The following is a 15,993-nucleotide window of genomic DNA, read 5'->3' on the forward strand; positions in this document are numbered from 1 at the left end:
AGTCTAATATACTAACTCATTTTGCACATAGCATCTTCTCACTCTTCATGCGCTGTCTCGTACTGTCAGCTTTTTAGTCCTGCATGTTTCCTCATATGTTCAAAGATTGTTTCTTCACTCTTGCCAAATCAGTTACCATGATGGAGCGTGCTCAGGTGGAGTTAAAAGAACGTTTTACCTCAAAGACTGAAATTACAACAGTTGAGGAGAAAAGAGACGTCATTGTTGAGCAGACAGAAATAAGGGAAGAGGAACCAACACCAGCCCCAGAAATCCCACCATCGCAGACCTTCAGAGAAATAGAGGATGACTGGTTTGTGTTGCTGGATGTTGTTCCCAGGGAAATGGCTTATGTGCCACCAGGTACTGCTCCAAATTTGTCATGTTGCTTTTCAGCCATATCAAAGTGGCATTGCACTATACATGCATGCCAGTGTTCTCACGCTTGGCATTGCCACTTGTGTTTAAAAGATTGTTTCTTGACTCTGTTCATATCAGTGCTCTTAAAAGAAGGTGACCAGATGGATACAGAACGTGTCACCTCTGAGGCAGATATTACAGCGGAGAGAGAGGAGAGAAGGGAAATCATAGTTGAAGAGCTCAAGACAAGAGCAGAGGAACCAAGACAGTTACAGGAGATCACACGACAGCCAGTGCCAGAGAGAGAAGATGATTGGTTTGTGTTGTTGGATGTTGTTCCCAGAGAAACATCTTATGTACCACCAGGTATTGCTAAATTCCCCTTAACTGCTTCAACAAGTCATAAGTAACTCCCCGGAGTTTTACAGATGCTCATATTCTTAAAGCTCCTTTATAGTTTGTATAGTTTGTGTCTAAGGATTTTTATCTCTTTTGTGTTAGCTGCTGTTGTGGAGCATGTTCAAGTATCTCAAGAAGAGCGTGTCACTCTGGTCGAAATAACAACAGTTGAACTGAGAGAAAAAAGAATGGAGGTTGTAGTCGAAGACATAGAAATGAAACAAGATCTAAGTCCCAAGCAAGAAATGGTACCACCACCACCACCACCACCTGTGAGAGAGAGAGATGATGACTGGTTTGTGCTACTGGATGTTCCCCCTAGAATTTCAACATTTGTACCACCAGGTATTAATGAACCCTCCAGGGTTGCTTCTCAGTTCCACCACAAACACATATATGCTCAATGCTAAGCTTTTTTGGCTCTAGCGTCATAGAATTTTTTTTTTTCTCTTTGTCATTAGTCACCAGGGAGGAATATGTTCAGGTTTATCCAGAAGAAAGCGTTTCTGCTGTGGTTGAAGTGAAAACAGAGACCAGGCAGGAGGTCATAGTTGAAGAGATCATGGTGCAGAAAGGGGAGGTCAAGAGGCAGATTACTCCACAGCAGCAAATATCCCCACCAGTGACAGAAAGAGATGATGACTGGTTTGTGCTGCTGGATGTTGTTCCCAGAGAAGTTTCCTATTCACCCCCAGGTATCCACTTCCCTCTAAACTTCTTCTCCACCATTCTATCAAACCAAAGTGAAAACAAGAAATTAACTGTGTGATGCGAAAACTAATCAGAGATGGCTTCTGTTGTTGGCCAAATCAAAATTTATGGCTTCTGTTGCACTTTAACATCTGATGTCAGTCACAGTATGACCTGTATTCAATTACAGTTTCTCAAGCAGTACCGTTCCAAGTTTATCCAGATGTCCTCCAACCTGTAACTGAAGTGAAAATCATAGAGCAGAAACCGGCGCTTGTTGTGCTGGAGCAGATTAGCCAGCAGCCTGCGCAGCCACTGCGTGAGAGAGATGATGACTGGTTTGCGCTGTTTGATGCTGTACGTGAGGAGACCATCATAGTACCACCAGGTATACGTCTTGTGGCATTATTTGCTTTCCCAGTTACCAAAATTTTAACGTGCAATGTTTTGCCATAGTTGGTGCTTATGATCATTGGCACACTCGCAGTGGGGAAAATTTTACTCTTTTACTCGTTCTTCACATGTTTAGCGTTTAATTTGTGTCCTTCAGTTCCTTTGACTTTTTTCTCTCTGTGCCAGTTGTTCCTGTTAAAACTGTTGAGGATGTGAGAAAGACCTTTGTGGCTGAAGTGACCACCACTGAGACTAGAGCATGGAAGAGCATGATAATTAGTGTGGACAGCAGGCAAGAAGAGACACGTCGATCTGAAACTAAAATGGTGCAAATTGCACCATTGTCAGAGAGAGAAGATGATTGGTTTGTCCTGTTTGACATCATCCGTGAAAAGCCTGTTGTCGTTCCACCAGGTACCTTTCTATTATCAAAGGCTCTCTGTACACTCACCTTTCCCCTGCTAATTCAAGGCTTATTTAAGAGCTGTTTATGATACATGGTAACCAAACTGGCCCGACTGAATAAGTGATGTTTTTGGTTTGCTTCCATCATTGAACAGCTGTATCAGTAATGAAGTTTTAAATCAGTTTTCAGCCTCTTTTATTGATGAGTTTGGAAAGCATTTTAATAACCCATATTCTTCTGTATCAGTTGTTTCGGTTGAGCGTGTTCAAGATGTGGTGGCAGTCCTCAAGCCAAAACAAGAAGTCCTTGTAGAAGTTGTGAGACAGCCTCAGGTGGTAGTGGAGATAAAACCACCACAACCAAGAAAGGTGGATGATGACTGGTTTGTGCTCCTAGATGTTCCAGCTAAAACACCAGGTATTGCATTGTTTCATGTGTGGCTGTTGCTGTAATATGAATAGGTCCAAGATTGCCATTGTTCCTCTGGTGACATCTCTTGATTAGTGACAGAATAATATAATGTGTCATAGAGTTACAGATGTCTCTGTTATGATCACCAGTAAATGGTGATTCCAGTTCTGTATTTATGCATTTAACCAGTAGCTAGCAAATTTGTGAAGCATGTGCTACAGAAATTGACAACTATGCATCAGAAGATGGTGATAGTGGTGGAGGAGAGACATTAACAAGCAGCCATAATGCCGAGTGAAAGGATATACTTGGTTTTAGCTAAGTGAAGCTACTCTGGGAGAATCTAGAAAGTTCCCAACAACTTTTTTCTGTGCTTAACCTTACTGCATCTCAGTGAATGGCGGAGTTTGATTTTTATTCATTTTGTGTGTGTGTGTGTGTGTGTGTGTGTGTGTGTGTGTGTGTGTGTGTGTGTGTGTGTGTGTGTGTGTGTGTGTGTGTGTGTGTGTGTGTGTGTGCGCACGTGTGTGGTCCGCCTCAGTGGCTGTGGCTGAACCATACCGTATGTATCCTGAGGTAAGGCCCCCTAAAGAGTTTGCAGCCATAGAGGTGAGAGCACAGAAGAGAGTTACTATAGTGGAGGAGAGGTGGCAACAGGAAATGATACTACAGCAGAGGCTACCTCAACAACTGAGAGAGGTGGAAGATGATTGGTTCATCCTTCTTGATGTGGCCCCTAAGAAATCAGGTACCATCACCCTGCTAAAATTAAATTCCCAGTGATTATTATGCTTATCATTCTCTTGAACACTATATAGTTTATTTATCAATACTAACATTCTGAAGTGGTGACAATGACCAGACAATATTCACTTCCCCCCCCAATACAAATTTTCAACATTCAATTATTATATAGGATTAGATGTACACTCCTAATGTTGAATTGCACCACTTTGGCCTCAACATCCATTATATCTTTATTTTCGGGATTCAGTTGTTCACTGTTGCACTTCAAAAGCAGGTGGTTTAAATATTTTGTTCAGTGTTTTATTTGTACAGAATCACCTGAGAATGGTTGTGTTATTTGTGTTAGTTGCTGTCCGTGAGCGCGCCCCGTTCTACTCTGACATAAGACGTGAGGTCAGAGTTCCAGCCACTGAGGCCAAAACCAAGATTGTTATTCCAGAGAGGAGACCACTGTTTGAGGAAAGGATCCTGGAGGAGAGACGTCCGTTTACACGTAGAGATGTCACAGATGATTGGTACATTCTGCTAGATGTTGACCTCAAGGAGTCAGGTATTTTTGTCGGTTGTGATTCTTTGTTCTCTTTCAGATGCACAGCTCACTCACAGCCTTTTTTTGGCTTCTTGGAACGCATACTAACATTAAGTCAAACCTTTGCAGCCCTTCTGTAATATATCGTTGCTTCTCTTCAGAAGATGATGTGTCCAGAGATGGGAAAGCATGTTCACCATTGTTCATTGACCTCTCGCCATGCTGTGTTTTGCATTCTGAAGAAAGGAACACTTTCTTCATCTCAACATTTCAACATCTCAGTCACCTTGAGCTTTTAAGCTCTTTGCAGCCCGATAACATCCGCCTTTGTATCCATCACTGGATTTTAAGCGAGAATAAATAACCATGCTTTTGCTCTCATTTCGCATTGCGGACATTCGCTTCCAGCTCACCTCAAATTTTGCCATGTGCTGCTAATTTTTCATCAGGATGAATCAAGCAATTAAGGTATAGTATATCCCTGCATTGTACGCACTAATATAATTACATCAAGGCTCCAGACTGACCGTAAGTATGGCGTGGCTGTTTGCATTTATGTGTTAATTAGTGTTATTCAGAATGGTGTTTTTACTGTTTGTTTGTTTGTTTTGAGACTATTTCTGTGTGCAATTTGAAACGGGGGTGTCTGTGCATTCCAATGCTACCCCAGCAACTGTGTGAGCACATTGCCTTTCATTTACATTTACTTTTTCTCTCTGTTTTGTCCAGTGGTGGGCATGCAGAAGGGCACCCGTCCAGTCAGCGCTCCAGTCTTCTCCCAGGCTGCCCTGGCAGAGGCAGGTATCCCTGTGGCCCTCGACCAACCCCAGACCTCCACTCCTATAAAGACCAGCCGCAAGGAGGAAAGAAAGCTGGAGGTCACTGTGGAAACTGTGGAGCCCCCAAAAACCGAGACTGCGGCTGAGGTCAAGGTATTTGAGTTCTCTAATCACTACCCTCTGACACGTAGTTTTTGCAACACAATTCCAATGAAAGTGTGATATTAGCTGTTCAAGTATACTGTTGTTTCATATGTAAATAGATCTTATCTGGATGGCTGGTGCAATACAAATATTGGATGGTGTCATGTGTCTCTTAGTGATAATCTGAATATTTTAACTGAAGTGAATGGGAATTCTGAGTGAAAATATTTAATCTGATCTTAAATAATAAAAGTACAGAGGCGAGATTTTTCTTGGAGTGTGAACTGTGTCTCTCTTGCTGCTGTAGCCAGCAGTGGGGAGGGACCAGAGAGAAGTAGCCTCTACACTGGTACCCACCATCAATGGGCACATTCAGCTTCAGGTTAGTGTCAGACACTGGCCTCATGCATGTTGCCCCTCAGAGTACTGGTTTCCACTATGGCTAAGCTGTGAATGTTGAAGCCAAAGGATGCTAATGTGTGTACTTCTCTCTCCTCCCTGGGGTAACACCAGTCTGAGGAGACGAGCACGGAGGCGGTGCGAATGCGCAAGGTCAGATTCTTGGTGTGGTATATCAGGCGTGTTTCCATAGTCATCTCTCCATCCCCATTCTGATAACACAGAGCCTTTCATCCAGCAGACTAATTTCACCCTCTCCTCATGCTCTGCTCCTGTACTGTTACATCTATAGTGACATCCCCGTCAGGTTCGACCCACATTTTAATGGATAAAAAATGTGAGAATGGATAAAATTTGTGAGCAGTGTGCACCTGTAATTTCTGTTTTGTCTAATGTAACTTCAGTATGAACTGGCTGTCTTAAGATATTTATTTTACACAAATTAGCAGTGTGTAAGGTTATAGGAATTAGTGTCCTTTCATTGCTTGCTGCTGTTGTTTTAAACCCTGGAATGCACATGCATGATGATGGATTAAAAACACTGTACTAAAACAGAGCCCCAGGTTCCCTGCTTTGTTACCTTGGGTTTTGTCATCTTTGGTCTCCATGGTCACTTGGCCGCAAACTGTTTTGCATGCCCTCTCTCCTCTTGTTCACTGTATTAGCACTGTAGAGAATAAAGTAGCAATGCATGTCCAAGGTGTGGCAGTTTGCTACTGTCACACAAGGAAACTAAAACAAACCCACACTTTTTTGTTCTTTCATTTTTCACAGAAAAGAGCTAAGAAAATTGAGGGTGACTCAATTTATATCAGACATAGCATTTTAATGTTGGAGGTTTGTATCCCTTCTGGAGATTTCGGTCTCTAGCTGTATTTTCTTGCTCTTTGGCTCACTGGCTGCTGTTCATTATCACGCTTGCATGTGGCATGATTCACACTGTTGTTTTTGCATCAGCATATTTGATTGGCTACGTAGATTACTGTGATGATTTTCTTTTTGTGTGGCAATATAACTCTAATCCAGTGACTTATTTTCAGGAGAGTGCTGTTGAGCCTATGACAAATAATTATTTTATCAGGATCAGGCTCCCCCCCAGTACATGCTCAGTTATACTCAAACAGGAGCATTTCCATTTTCAGTGATCTGTTTTTTTCCTCCAGATCATCAGTATTCTCCTGCTCCTGCTTTTGCTCTTCCAACTCCATCTTACTTCTCTCATGTTATCCTTCTTAGCTATAGTGCATAAAGCTTTCACTGCAGTTTTGTTGAAATTAAAGCTTTTTACTATAGGAATGTAAACCAAAACAATTCTGCTCCGTCATACATCTTTGCTGTCATGTATGAAAATGATAAGACTTTGATGAACACTTAGCATTAATTTGCTCTTTAGCACCACAGTAAGTTGTGATGGTTGCAGCAGTGGGTTAAGCAGTTGAGATACATTTCCATTCATTGTACCTTTGAGAGCACACTTTCAGTATAAACAGTATGGTAGCATGGGTGCCAATATCATGCGCTCTGCTAATTTAAGTAAGTAGGTCCATGAAGAACAACTTAGTGTTAAGTGTTGCTAAATACACCAGTGCTGCTGCTGTTGCTTTTGTCATTACCGTTAAAATTAGACAGGTCTCAGCACTGGGGCTGCATCTGTGACAACTTGTGCTGCGTTTCCTAACATCACCTGTCTTGCTCTTTGATTTGCAGCCTCTTTTCAACATGTTTTTATTTTCTAATGCTGTTAAATAGACGCCCTAATGCTGTGCTGTGTATAACCTCTACCCATCAAGAAGTCAAAATAATCTGTAATAATTATCTTTTCTAAATCATGCCATTGACTCCTCATGAATGTGTGCCCTTATTTCTTATGTATATATATATATATATATATTATGATCTTATCACACAACAGCCAGAGTTAATTTGTTAATTTCATTGGTGAAACAAAGTCCCTTTTAATCTGTTGAGAATCTGCAATATGATAATCTATCAAGAACAACTAAGCTCTGGCCAGTTCTCAGTAACATTACCTTTCAGAGGTCTCTAAAAGCCAAATAACCCTGCTTCTGCTTTGATTAATTTATTTAATCAGCAATAAATCAACACAAATTTCATGAGGTCAGCAGAAAAGTACCATGATCACTAACTTATTTTTTAATCTCACTTTTCCTCATTCCCTCCTGTTTGTTTCTCCCCTTCTCTCAAAACCACAAACATCTCTCACTATTCCTTCAACTTTCCTTTCCTTTCCTTCCATTATCTATCCATGGATCACCCCTCACCCTCACTTCATATCTCCCCTTGTTTTCATCTTGCCCCAATTGTCTCCATGCTCAAATTTCTGGGCACTTTCTCCCTCACTCCCTACCCCATACTCTCTCTTTCCTCCAATTTCCTTCAAATAGGAGTTTGATAAGCCTCAGGAGGACCTGCTCAGGCATCATGCCAGTATCAGTGAGCTGAAGAGGAACTTCATGGAATCCGTCCCGGAGGCCAGGCCTAGCGAGTGGGATAAGCGCCTGTCCACACATTCTCCATTCCGCACCCTGGGGATCAACGGCCAGCCGCTGCCCAGTGCAGATGGGGTAAGTCCTTCATAGCAGCTACTAGACACCAAATCCCGGTAATTGCTTTATACTAAGTCAGTTCAGGAAATGGAGTAAACGACACAACAAATTAAATTCAATTAGACTAAAAAACAAAATCAAATTAACTCATGAAGTTGATAAATCCCTGAAGTGACTTAGTTTAGGATTTGGATTTTACATACGTCAGTTCATCTCATGTTTACCATTTCAACTCCACATCTTTGGAGATGATAGTTTTGGATTTGAAAGCATCACTGCAAAGTCTACGTGTTGGTCTATTGCAGTGTGAGCAACCTGCATGAATTTGTGATGGAACAGAAGATCCTGAAATTCTGTCGGATGTCTGGTGTTTGAGCAGGATTTTGAAGTTTTGAAATCCTGTGTTAACTTGAACCTTGAGGATGTTTTTGTCTACACTTTTAAGATGTGATTTCTGAACATGATGAAGATGCAAATCGAAAAAAAAAAAAAAAAAAAGATTTTAGGGAGTACCACCCGCTTCCAGTTGTCACTCTTGGTGCTCTAATATTTTGAACATATTAGATTTTGTATGCATGTGCAGACCCACTCAAGGTTGTGGCATGTCGTGTGCAGCACATGCATGTGTATGAAGAATGCAGTTGGACTTGTTGAACAGTGTCTGTACTTTCACCTTTGAGAGTGATGTGGATGAGATGTCTTTGGAACAGGCTCTCCACTCTGCAAACCCAGTTGGTTCATCTTATGCACTGGATGCCTCTGAGCCTTGACTTGTCCTTACATGCACTGCATGACCCAACAGACTTGACGTGGAGAGGTTACTGCATGACCCTGTGAAGACTCCTGACTTTTTGCACGTTTTCACACTGAGCAGAATGTGGATTTTATCAGTCTTTCTCTCATCTCTCTTTCTCTCTCTGTCTCTCTCCCGCATCACTGAGCTTTTTTCCTCCTACTTTCCATGCTCTTTGCTTTGTACATGCTCTTTTCCCCTTGCTTTTAATCTCATGCTGCTTGCTTCCCTGTTTTGTTTCTCTGTGTAGAGACAAGGCCTCATTCACAGTTGTGCTACAACTATCTCAGCCATATCTTCCTATATTAACATAGTTTTTACAGTATTCTAGTATAATTACAGTGTAATTATCAATTAGCAATGGAGTAATGATTACATGGCAGCCTTTTAGTGGCTAGACTACAATCACAGTCCCCACATAGCTCAGATACTGTCAAATGAATAACCAGCTGTAATACGCTGAGGTTTATTCTGCATGCTCTTTGGCATAATATTCAGTCATCTGCAGCATAACTGCTTGGATAGAAACCACTTTTATACATTCAGTTAACATCTCCAAGCAGAGCATATTATCAGATGTTGTTTTCCAGAAGTCTGAAAAATAAGATAAATTATGTAAATTTAATTGGTTGAATTTAAGGTCTTTACAAGTATCAAAACGGCATTTTTCAGATTGTAATTTTTCACCACATGATACCTTCTATGTGCTGCATGCCCACTCTTAGATTAACATGGTTTGTGAAACATAATGCATGTGTTCTTCACAGCACAGAAATGGACTTCATGTCCTTCACCAGTTTATCAGTTATTTATTTTTTATACCAACCATGTATAGTTTAAGAACTTTAATCAGTTTTGTTCTGTCGGCAGTAAGATGGTCTGCCAGCTTTACTGCTTAACTTTCTTAAAATCAATCATAAGTTTGCATTAATAAGCATTAATAAATTTGTAAAAAAATAAATTTAAAAAAAATAAAAAAATAAAAAAAAATGGGAATTTGTCTTTCTGATTAGAGCTGCACTGAAAGAAAAGAAAAAAAAAACTGACTTAAACTTGGATTGTAATTGGGTTCTTTTCTGATTGGGAAATTTGTTTGATTTGATAAATTAAAAATTATCAAACAAATTATCAATATCTCACAAATTATCACATATCCCACAAGTGAACGCGAGTTATTATTTGAGTTCTAATTATTATCAACCAGTTTATCATACTGTAGGAGCTTCGCATTCACATAAAAAAAATGTGAGCAAACAAAATGAATCCTTTGTTTAAATAAGGTTTTACAGGTGAGGAACCACAGGTGTGAAGTGGAATTATCAAGGGCTGCAGGAAATTGAAAAAATAAATAAATAAATAATAAAATAAAAATGCATGTTAATATGCATGTACTAGTAAAAATAAAGTAATTTAAATCCTTAAAAAAAAAAAAAAAAAAAAAAAAAAACTTAAGACTTCTGCCTTAAATCTGGCTTGATAAGTTTTCAAAATTAGTTATTGCCCAACTTGGACATTTACAGCTTCAGTTCACACCCACTCATTGCAAACATTTCAAATTTCCTCCTTTTCATCTCTCTTCCCTCCTCCTCCTCCTCCCTCAGTTTGTCATCCGCCTCCCACGCGGCCCCCTCCTAGACTTCTACTCCAAACGGAGCTGAGGGGCCGTCCTGACCCTGCGGATGTCCCACACACGTGTGAGTGTGACCCGTGGAGATCGTACCCAGTCATCTAACCATCAACCTCTAGCTTCCTCTTCTCCTCCTCCTCCTTCCTCTGCCTCCTCTACAACATCACTGTTGCATTCTTCCTTTCTCATCCTCCTCTGCTCTACATGGGAAGCTGCCCTTTTCTGGCTTTTGTGGAACTAGACCATCACTCCCTTCGTGCTTCTCACTGCAGTCCAATATCCTTGTTTTCTCCAGCCACAAACAGACTTGTTCTCCAAAGACTGGTTAAGACTGGACATAACAATCAAGCCACTTCCCCTTTTACATTTTCTGTGATATCTGTTGGAAGAGACTCGCACTGTATACCAACATGTCTCCACACCTGTCTTTTATCTGGAGAGTTTTATATGTCTGTCCACTTAGTCTGCTTTTGTACACATTTCGAGGTAAATTTTAGTTGTCAGTCATCTTTGGACATTGTCTTAGGCTTAGCTGATCGATGACACTGTGATATGTTTTTGATATACACACTTGAAAACAGCAATGACAGACTTGATACCATCTGAGAATTTTACATAAAGTCTGGTTACTGGAATAATTTTTCAGTATTCTGTCACACCATGCAGTATTTTCTGTGATGGGAGACCTTGAGGCAGCTTAATACTAATACATATTAACCTTTTAGTCCTTCACTAGTGTAGTAAGGCATTACTTTGTGTAGCAATTGCAATATATAGCAAGAGATGCCTGTTGCATGACTTTTTGACAATCGGTTTTGACCAAAAGAATAAAAGGCATTCCATATACAGTATCATATCTTTGTGCCCTTAATGGAGCCTGCATGTTGTTATTTACATTTCAGATGTTTCATTGAAGCAATCTGTATTATTAGTTATTAGTAGGATTATTATTATTAGTTATGGTTACCTACTGAAAGAGGTGTAGATTGTATGCCATGTTTGCAGTATACTCCCTCTTGGAAAAAAAATCACAACAAAAACATTACAGACTGACACGTAAGCATGTACAACCATGAAAGATTGTACATACTTGAAATAAATGCAGCAAATATTTTACACTTAGCATCCAATTAATTAGGTATACGTCGGAGGTGTAATACCAGGTAGAGCAGTTGTTTACCTTCAGAAAAGCCTGAATTCTTCAAGGCCTGGATTTATTAAGGTGCTGGAAATGCACCATGTTGGCATGTTAGCACCTCATTGTCCTTGCACTTTGTTGGTGGCACATTTATGCTGCAAACAAGCTGACGCAACCATACCCCAAAGGTGCTCTACTGGGTTGAGATGGGATGATGATGCTGGTCATTCAAAGGGGCATGGGACCCAGGCAGAGCATCTAGATTTTGCTTCAAATAAAAGTAACCACCTTGTGATAATTATTTTGTCCTGTGTAACATTACACTGCTGAAAGTGTTGATTTTAAAACAGAGTAGACCGTGGCATGAGGAGATACACCTGCTGTGTCATTCAAGCAGTGATGTGTTGGTAATACGTGGTCTATTGTTTGCCAAGAAAAACCTTTTCCACTCCATTAGACCACTGCCACCTTCCCATACTGTTGACACCTTGCAGGATAGATCCATGGATTCTTGGTGTTAAATTTACTTGTTGCCTGCCTGACAGCCACAGAACTGTGACTGACTGGCTGTTTTGTTTGCCTGCTTGTGTTTATCATACCAGTCTCACTAAACTTCATATGTTTGGCACTGACAATTGTACCATGTTTTCAGTGGCTGTTGTTGAGTCAAACAGTTATTGATTCTCTTAACCTTGACTGCATGTTATATAGTTGTGCCCGAGTCTAACTAGAGGGATCTGCTTATGTAAATCAGAAGATGTACCTAACAAAGTGAATACTAAGTGTACATATGTTGTATAAATGAATGCTAATATCATGTGTTTAAATGCAGATGACTACAAATATTCTGAGTAGGAAACACTTCATGTTTCCATTATTATGCAGTGACTGTGTTATGTCTTTTTTAGCGTTTGGGCATAAGCGCCGTAAGGGATGGTTCAGATACTGAGGCTGCGCATGAGGAAACCAGCAGCAGTTTGGGCTTTTCAGACATACCCAGTCCCGCTGTGAGCCGAAAAAGTGAGCCTGATAGTGTTGAAGCCCACGATGGCCCTGATGTGGGAGAGTCATGTGATCAGGAAGAGAGTATAGTTTCTGAGACCTCCTTGGTGCCCATCGTAGAGGTGGAGATGGCAAAAATGCCTCCCTCCCATCACCCCTGCAGTCTGGCTGTAGATGAGACCCAGTTGAAGGAGGAGCAGGAGGAAGAAGCTTCATATCCCGGGTTGGAGTACTCTGGGACGATAGTTGGATCTTCCCCAGCCTCCTATTTCATGAGCGGTGGTCCCCATGTCATACGCTGCTTCCAGGTAGCCCCCCTGACATCCTCAGGGCGATGCTGATTTTTCTGTCTCTGCTTGACCTTTGTATGACCCCATGGCTGACACTTGCTCACCCCTCTGCAGCACCATACAGACTAGCAAAAACAAAACTAAATCTAATCTGTGAATCTTAAAAGGTAGCATTTTATGTGTGCTGTGAATTTAGCTTGATTGTAACAGCATGCTGCAGAGGTGTTGCACTGTGGTGTGATAAGTTTTCAACTATGGTTATGGGATGCCATAGCACTAGGGCACTCTTCTGGCCCGCATAATGCTGTTTCTCGCTCATTGACATGGCTTTCATCCTCTATCTAATCCACTCAAGGCTTGAAATTCTATGTTTCCCCCTTTCCTTTCAGATTAGTTGGTGGTGGGAAGGGAAATAGCCAAGGAATTCTGTTGTTCCCAATGATGGTAACAATTCATTAAAAAAAAAAAAAAAACTTAGATAAAAGGGCTGTTGTGATGACACTGGTTTTCACAGGGAATGGCTAGTAAGGAATGCATGTGTGAAATAAAATGGCTGCTGTGATAGGTGTGAGGGTCTGGTCACTGCCACTCATGGGGCTATGCTCCCATCCACAGCCCCCTCTGGTGCAGACCCAGACAGTCACCATCACAGCTATCTCCAACTCCTTATCCAGTGACATCTCCACCACAGAAGTCCCTATCGTCCCGACCAAGACCATCACCTATGAGTCTTCAAAGGTAGGGGCTCCATTGCCTGCTCAGCCCAGATCTGTTGTTGCTATAGACAACCTCTATCTACCACCAGTACTTTCTGTGGATCAAATGAAACCAATATTGGCTATACAGTAAGCAGGTCTGGGAGGACCAGGTCGGGGGCTCCAAGCTGAGCATTAGGCTGCACTGCACCCTCCCTGGCTAAGTTCAGGGTCAGCAACCCTAAACTACTTTCAAAGCCAGACTTGTTTGGTCTCCTTCTCAGGCAACAGTTGATGAGGCAGATGGGACCAAGGATGGCGCAACTCTGTCCAGCACCCGGACCTCTACCTCAGAAAGTACCAGTGGCACCACAGTCACCACCACTACCACTCACATCTCCAAGGTCAGCAGTACAGTCATGCTCCGTCTCTCTTATTTCTTTGGGGTCTCTCCAGTCTCACCAATATATATATACTTTTTGCTCCATCAGGTAGTGAAAGGCGGATCTTCAGAGACTCGCGTAGAGAAGAGAATTGTCATAACAGCTGACTCTGAAGCTGACCAAGACCAGGTACACTTGAATGACTTTATTTAACCCTCTGTCCATAACATATGACAATAGACAGAATACTGTGAATATTATGTTCTTTCGTATCAATGTGGCCTTTAGCTTCATTTGGTCTTTACCAGTTTAGATTAAGACTAACACAAGAACACATAATGTGTGTTTTCCAGGGTAATGGCGGCGGTGCATCAGCAAAGTAACTGAATGACCACCTTCCTTTGCACCAGTGACCCCTCCCCCATCCCTAAGTCAGAGTGCAGCACTCAGTAGGCCCTGGCCAACACACAGTGACCAGCTCTATCTACCACGCACACATACCCACAAAATATTTCATCAGTCCACCTCTGCACCAAAAATGGTGCTTGTTTAGATCCTAGTCTTAGTAATTTCTTTTTTGCAGCCTGGCTGCTCATTGTAGGTAGAGAAGGGTTCCATAATACTCTTGAGTTTGATGAAATGCTTATTTCTCATCCCGGTATTCAAAAAGCTTAGTTTTATTGGTTAAAAAAAAAAAAAAATCAGTTGAGTGAGTTCTGTTTCATTTGCTTTTAAATGCTTTTATTTTCCTAGGTTGATACTTTGAAAGTTATTCAACATTTTAAGGTTCCGTTAATTTTATACAAATGCACTGTTTTCACTCTAGCTTAGACAATTTTCAGCATTTATTCTCCCTCAGTGTTGGTAGGGGAACATCAAATTAAATTTAAGGGAACTCCTTTTTTGTTTACTTGATGTCTTTTTAATTAAGGAGCAGACTTTTTGTTAAATGAAATGACATACCTCACATGGATCTATGTGAACAAAGATTCTGTGCTCAAATTTGGACAGTTGTTTGGCTTTGTTCACTGCTCAGGTAAAAGGAAACACAAAATCCAATATTTTCTTCCCCAGTTAGCCAACCACTAGTAGCTTACATATTATTGTAAATTTTGAATTGAAAATCGATCTATTTTGAAATGTTTCTCTATTTTATAGAATTAATGCTTTTATAGTATTTGTATAAATTGAGGTTTTTAAGTTATTCATATCCATCTACACATTGAATGGTAGGTTACCATTTTGTTTACTCTGAATTTTGAGGTCCCTGTCAAAGACCTTACCTGTCTTGCCTGACACCCTTAATCCATTGTCTTATTCGTTTCCTCTCATGTTCCACCAGAATACATCAAACTTTTCAGAATTTATAAATGACAAAGGAGTGCTTCCCTCTGCCCTACTTTTTGTTGATAGCATTGCGTTCGTAACTGACTTGATTATACTTGGTTGATATAAAAAGTTTAACAAGCTTTGGTCTGTTATCTCAGGTTTTGATATTCTTTGTAAGACTACAGACCTCAATGATTGTATGGGGAATGTCCAAAAATGTATATCCAGCCCTACCTTAAATGTACATTTTTACTCAGCCAATGAGGTCAATAAATATGAAGCTTGACTGTCACAGTAACTATGCGTGTAAGAGGTGAAGGCAGCTGTCCCAGTGTATGTGGCTTTTCTCTCATAGGGGCACAATTTTTGTCTTTTTTACATGTTCTACTATACAGTAATTTATTTGTAAAGTAGGAACTGTTTAATGTGATTTGTTGTACTGTGATGTTTCAACAAAAGCCAGTTTCCGGGCTTCTACTACAGATGTCACAATGTTTATTATTGCATTCATTATTAAACAAGTTTGTAAAGCCTTTGTACCACATAGACGAAGTAGATTGCTCTCACTTGCTGTACCTTGTATTTTTTCCATAGAACAAAAAATGCTTAAAATATATGAAAAACCTTTTAGATAGTATGTGTGATAGCAGCCATTTTTTAATGAACTTGAAAAAGCATTTGGTATTGTAGCTACATGAACAAGGACAACCCCCTTCAGAAGGAAATATGTAGAATTTCACATTAAGAAAAGTAGGGATTTTAGACATTGGAAAATATTGTTGCTTTCTTGTGACTTATCCCTGTCTTTCTATGAAAAAATAAAATATGCATTATTTTGCATTTCAGTGGGCTCTGTGTTTGTGAATCACACTTCAGTTACATTTAAAAAAAAAAAAAAAAAAAAAAAAAAAA

The 15,993-nt window shown here is 40.5% G+C and overlaps 1 protein-coding gene across 8 annotated transcripts in view; it reads left to right on the top strand.

Annotated features, from left to right (window-relative positions):
* The window catches only part of LOC115373579 (titin-like), a 23,175-nt gene extending 7,249 nt beyond the window's left edge, over positions 1 to 15,926 (top strand). The window contains exons 14-32 of one of the 8 annotated variants that reach the window (XM_030072060.1): positions 133 to 363; positions 499 to 726; positions 862 to 1,104; positions 1,221 to 1,454; positions 1,640 to 1,837; positions 2,029 to 2,256; positions 2,495 to 2,665; positions 3,201 to 3,407; positions 3,753 to 3,956; positions 4,665 to 4,867; positions 5,166 to 5,240; positions 5,372 to 5,410; positions 6,032 to 6,094; positions 7,663 to 7,842; positions 12,291 to 12,692; positions 13,290 to 13,412; positions 13,654 to 13,773; positions 13,861 to 13,941; positions 14,106 to 15,926. In XM_030072060.1, coding sequence (XP_029927920.1) covers positions 133 to 363; positions 499 to 726; positions 862 to 1,104; positions 1,221 to 1,454; positions 1,640 to 1,837; positions 2,029 to 2,256; positions 2,495 to 2,665; positions 3,201 to 3,407; positions 3,753 to 3,956; positions 4,665 to 4,867; positions 5,166 to 5,240; positions 5,372 to 5,410; positions 6,032 to 6,094; positions 7,663 to 7,842; positions 12,291 to 12,692; positions 13,290 to 13,412; positions 13,654 to 13,773; positions 13,861 to 13,941; positions 14,106 to 14,135 — 3,260 coding nt within the window. In that variant the 3' untranslated portion in view covers positions 14,136 to 15,926. The remainder of the gene's footprint in view (positions 1 to 132; positions 364 to 498; positions 727 to 861; positions 1,105 to 1,220; positions 1,455 to 1,639; positions 1,838 to 2,028; positions 2,257 to 2,494; positions 2,666 to 3,200; positions 3,408 to 3,752; positions 3,957 to 4,664; positions 4,868 to 5,165; positions 5,241 to 5,371; positions 5,411 to 6,031; positions 6,095 to 7,662; positions 7,843 to 12,290; positions 12,693 to 13,289; positions 13,413 to 13,653; positions 13,774 to 13,860; positions 13,942 to 14,105) is intronic. The other 7 variants (XM_030072064.1, XM_030072057.1, XM_030072062.1 and 4 more) reach the window with 7 other exon arrangements.
* Positions 15,927 to 15,993: the final 67 nt, after the last annotated feature.

This window comes from Myripristis murdjan, chromosome 16 (assembly GCF_902150065.1).
Source record: "Myripristis murdjan chromosome 16, fMyrMur1.1, whole genome shotgun sequence".
Classification (NCBI taxonomy): domain Eukaryota; kingdom Metazoa; phylum Chordata; class Actinopteri; order Holocentriformes; family Holocentridae; genus Myripristis; species Myripristis murdjan.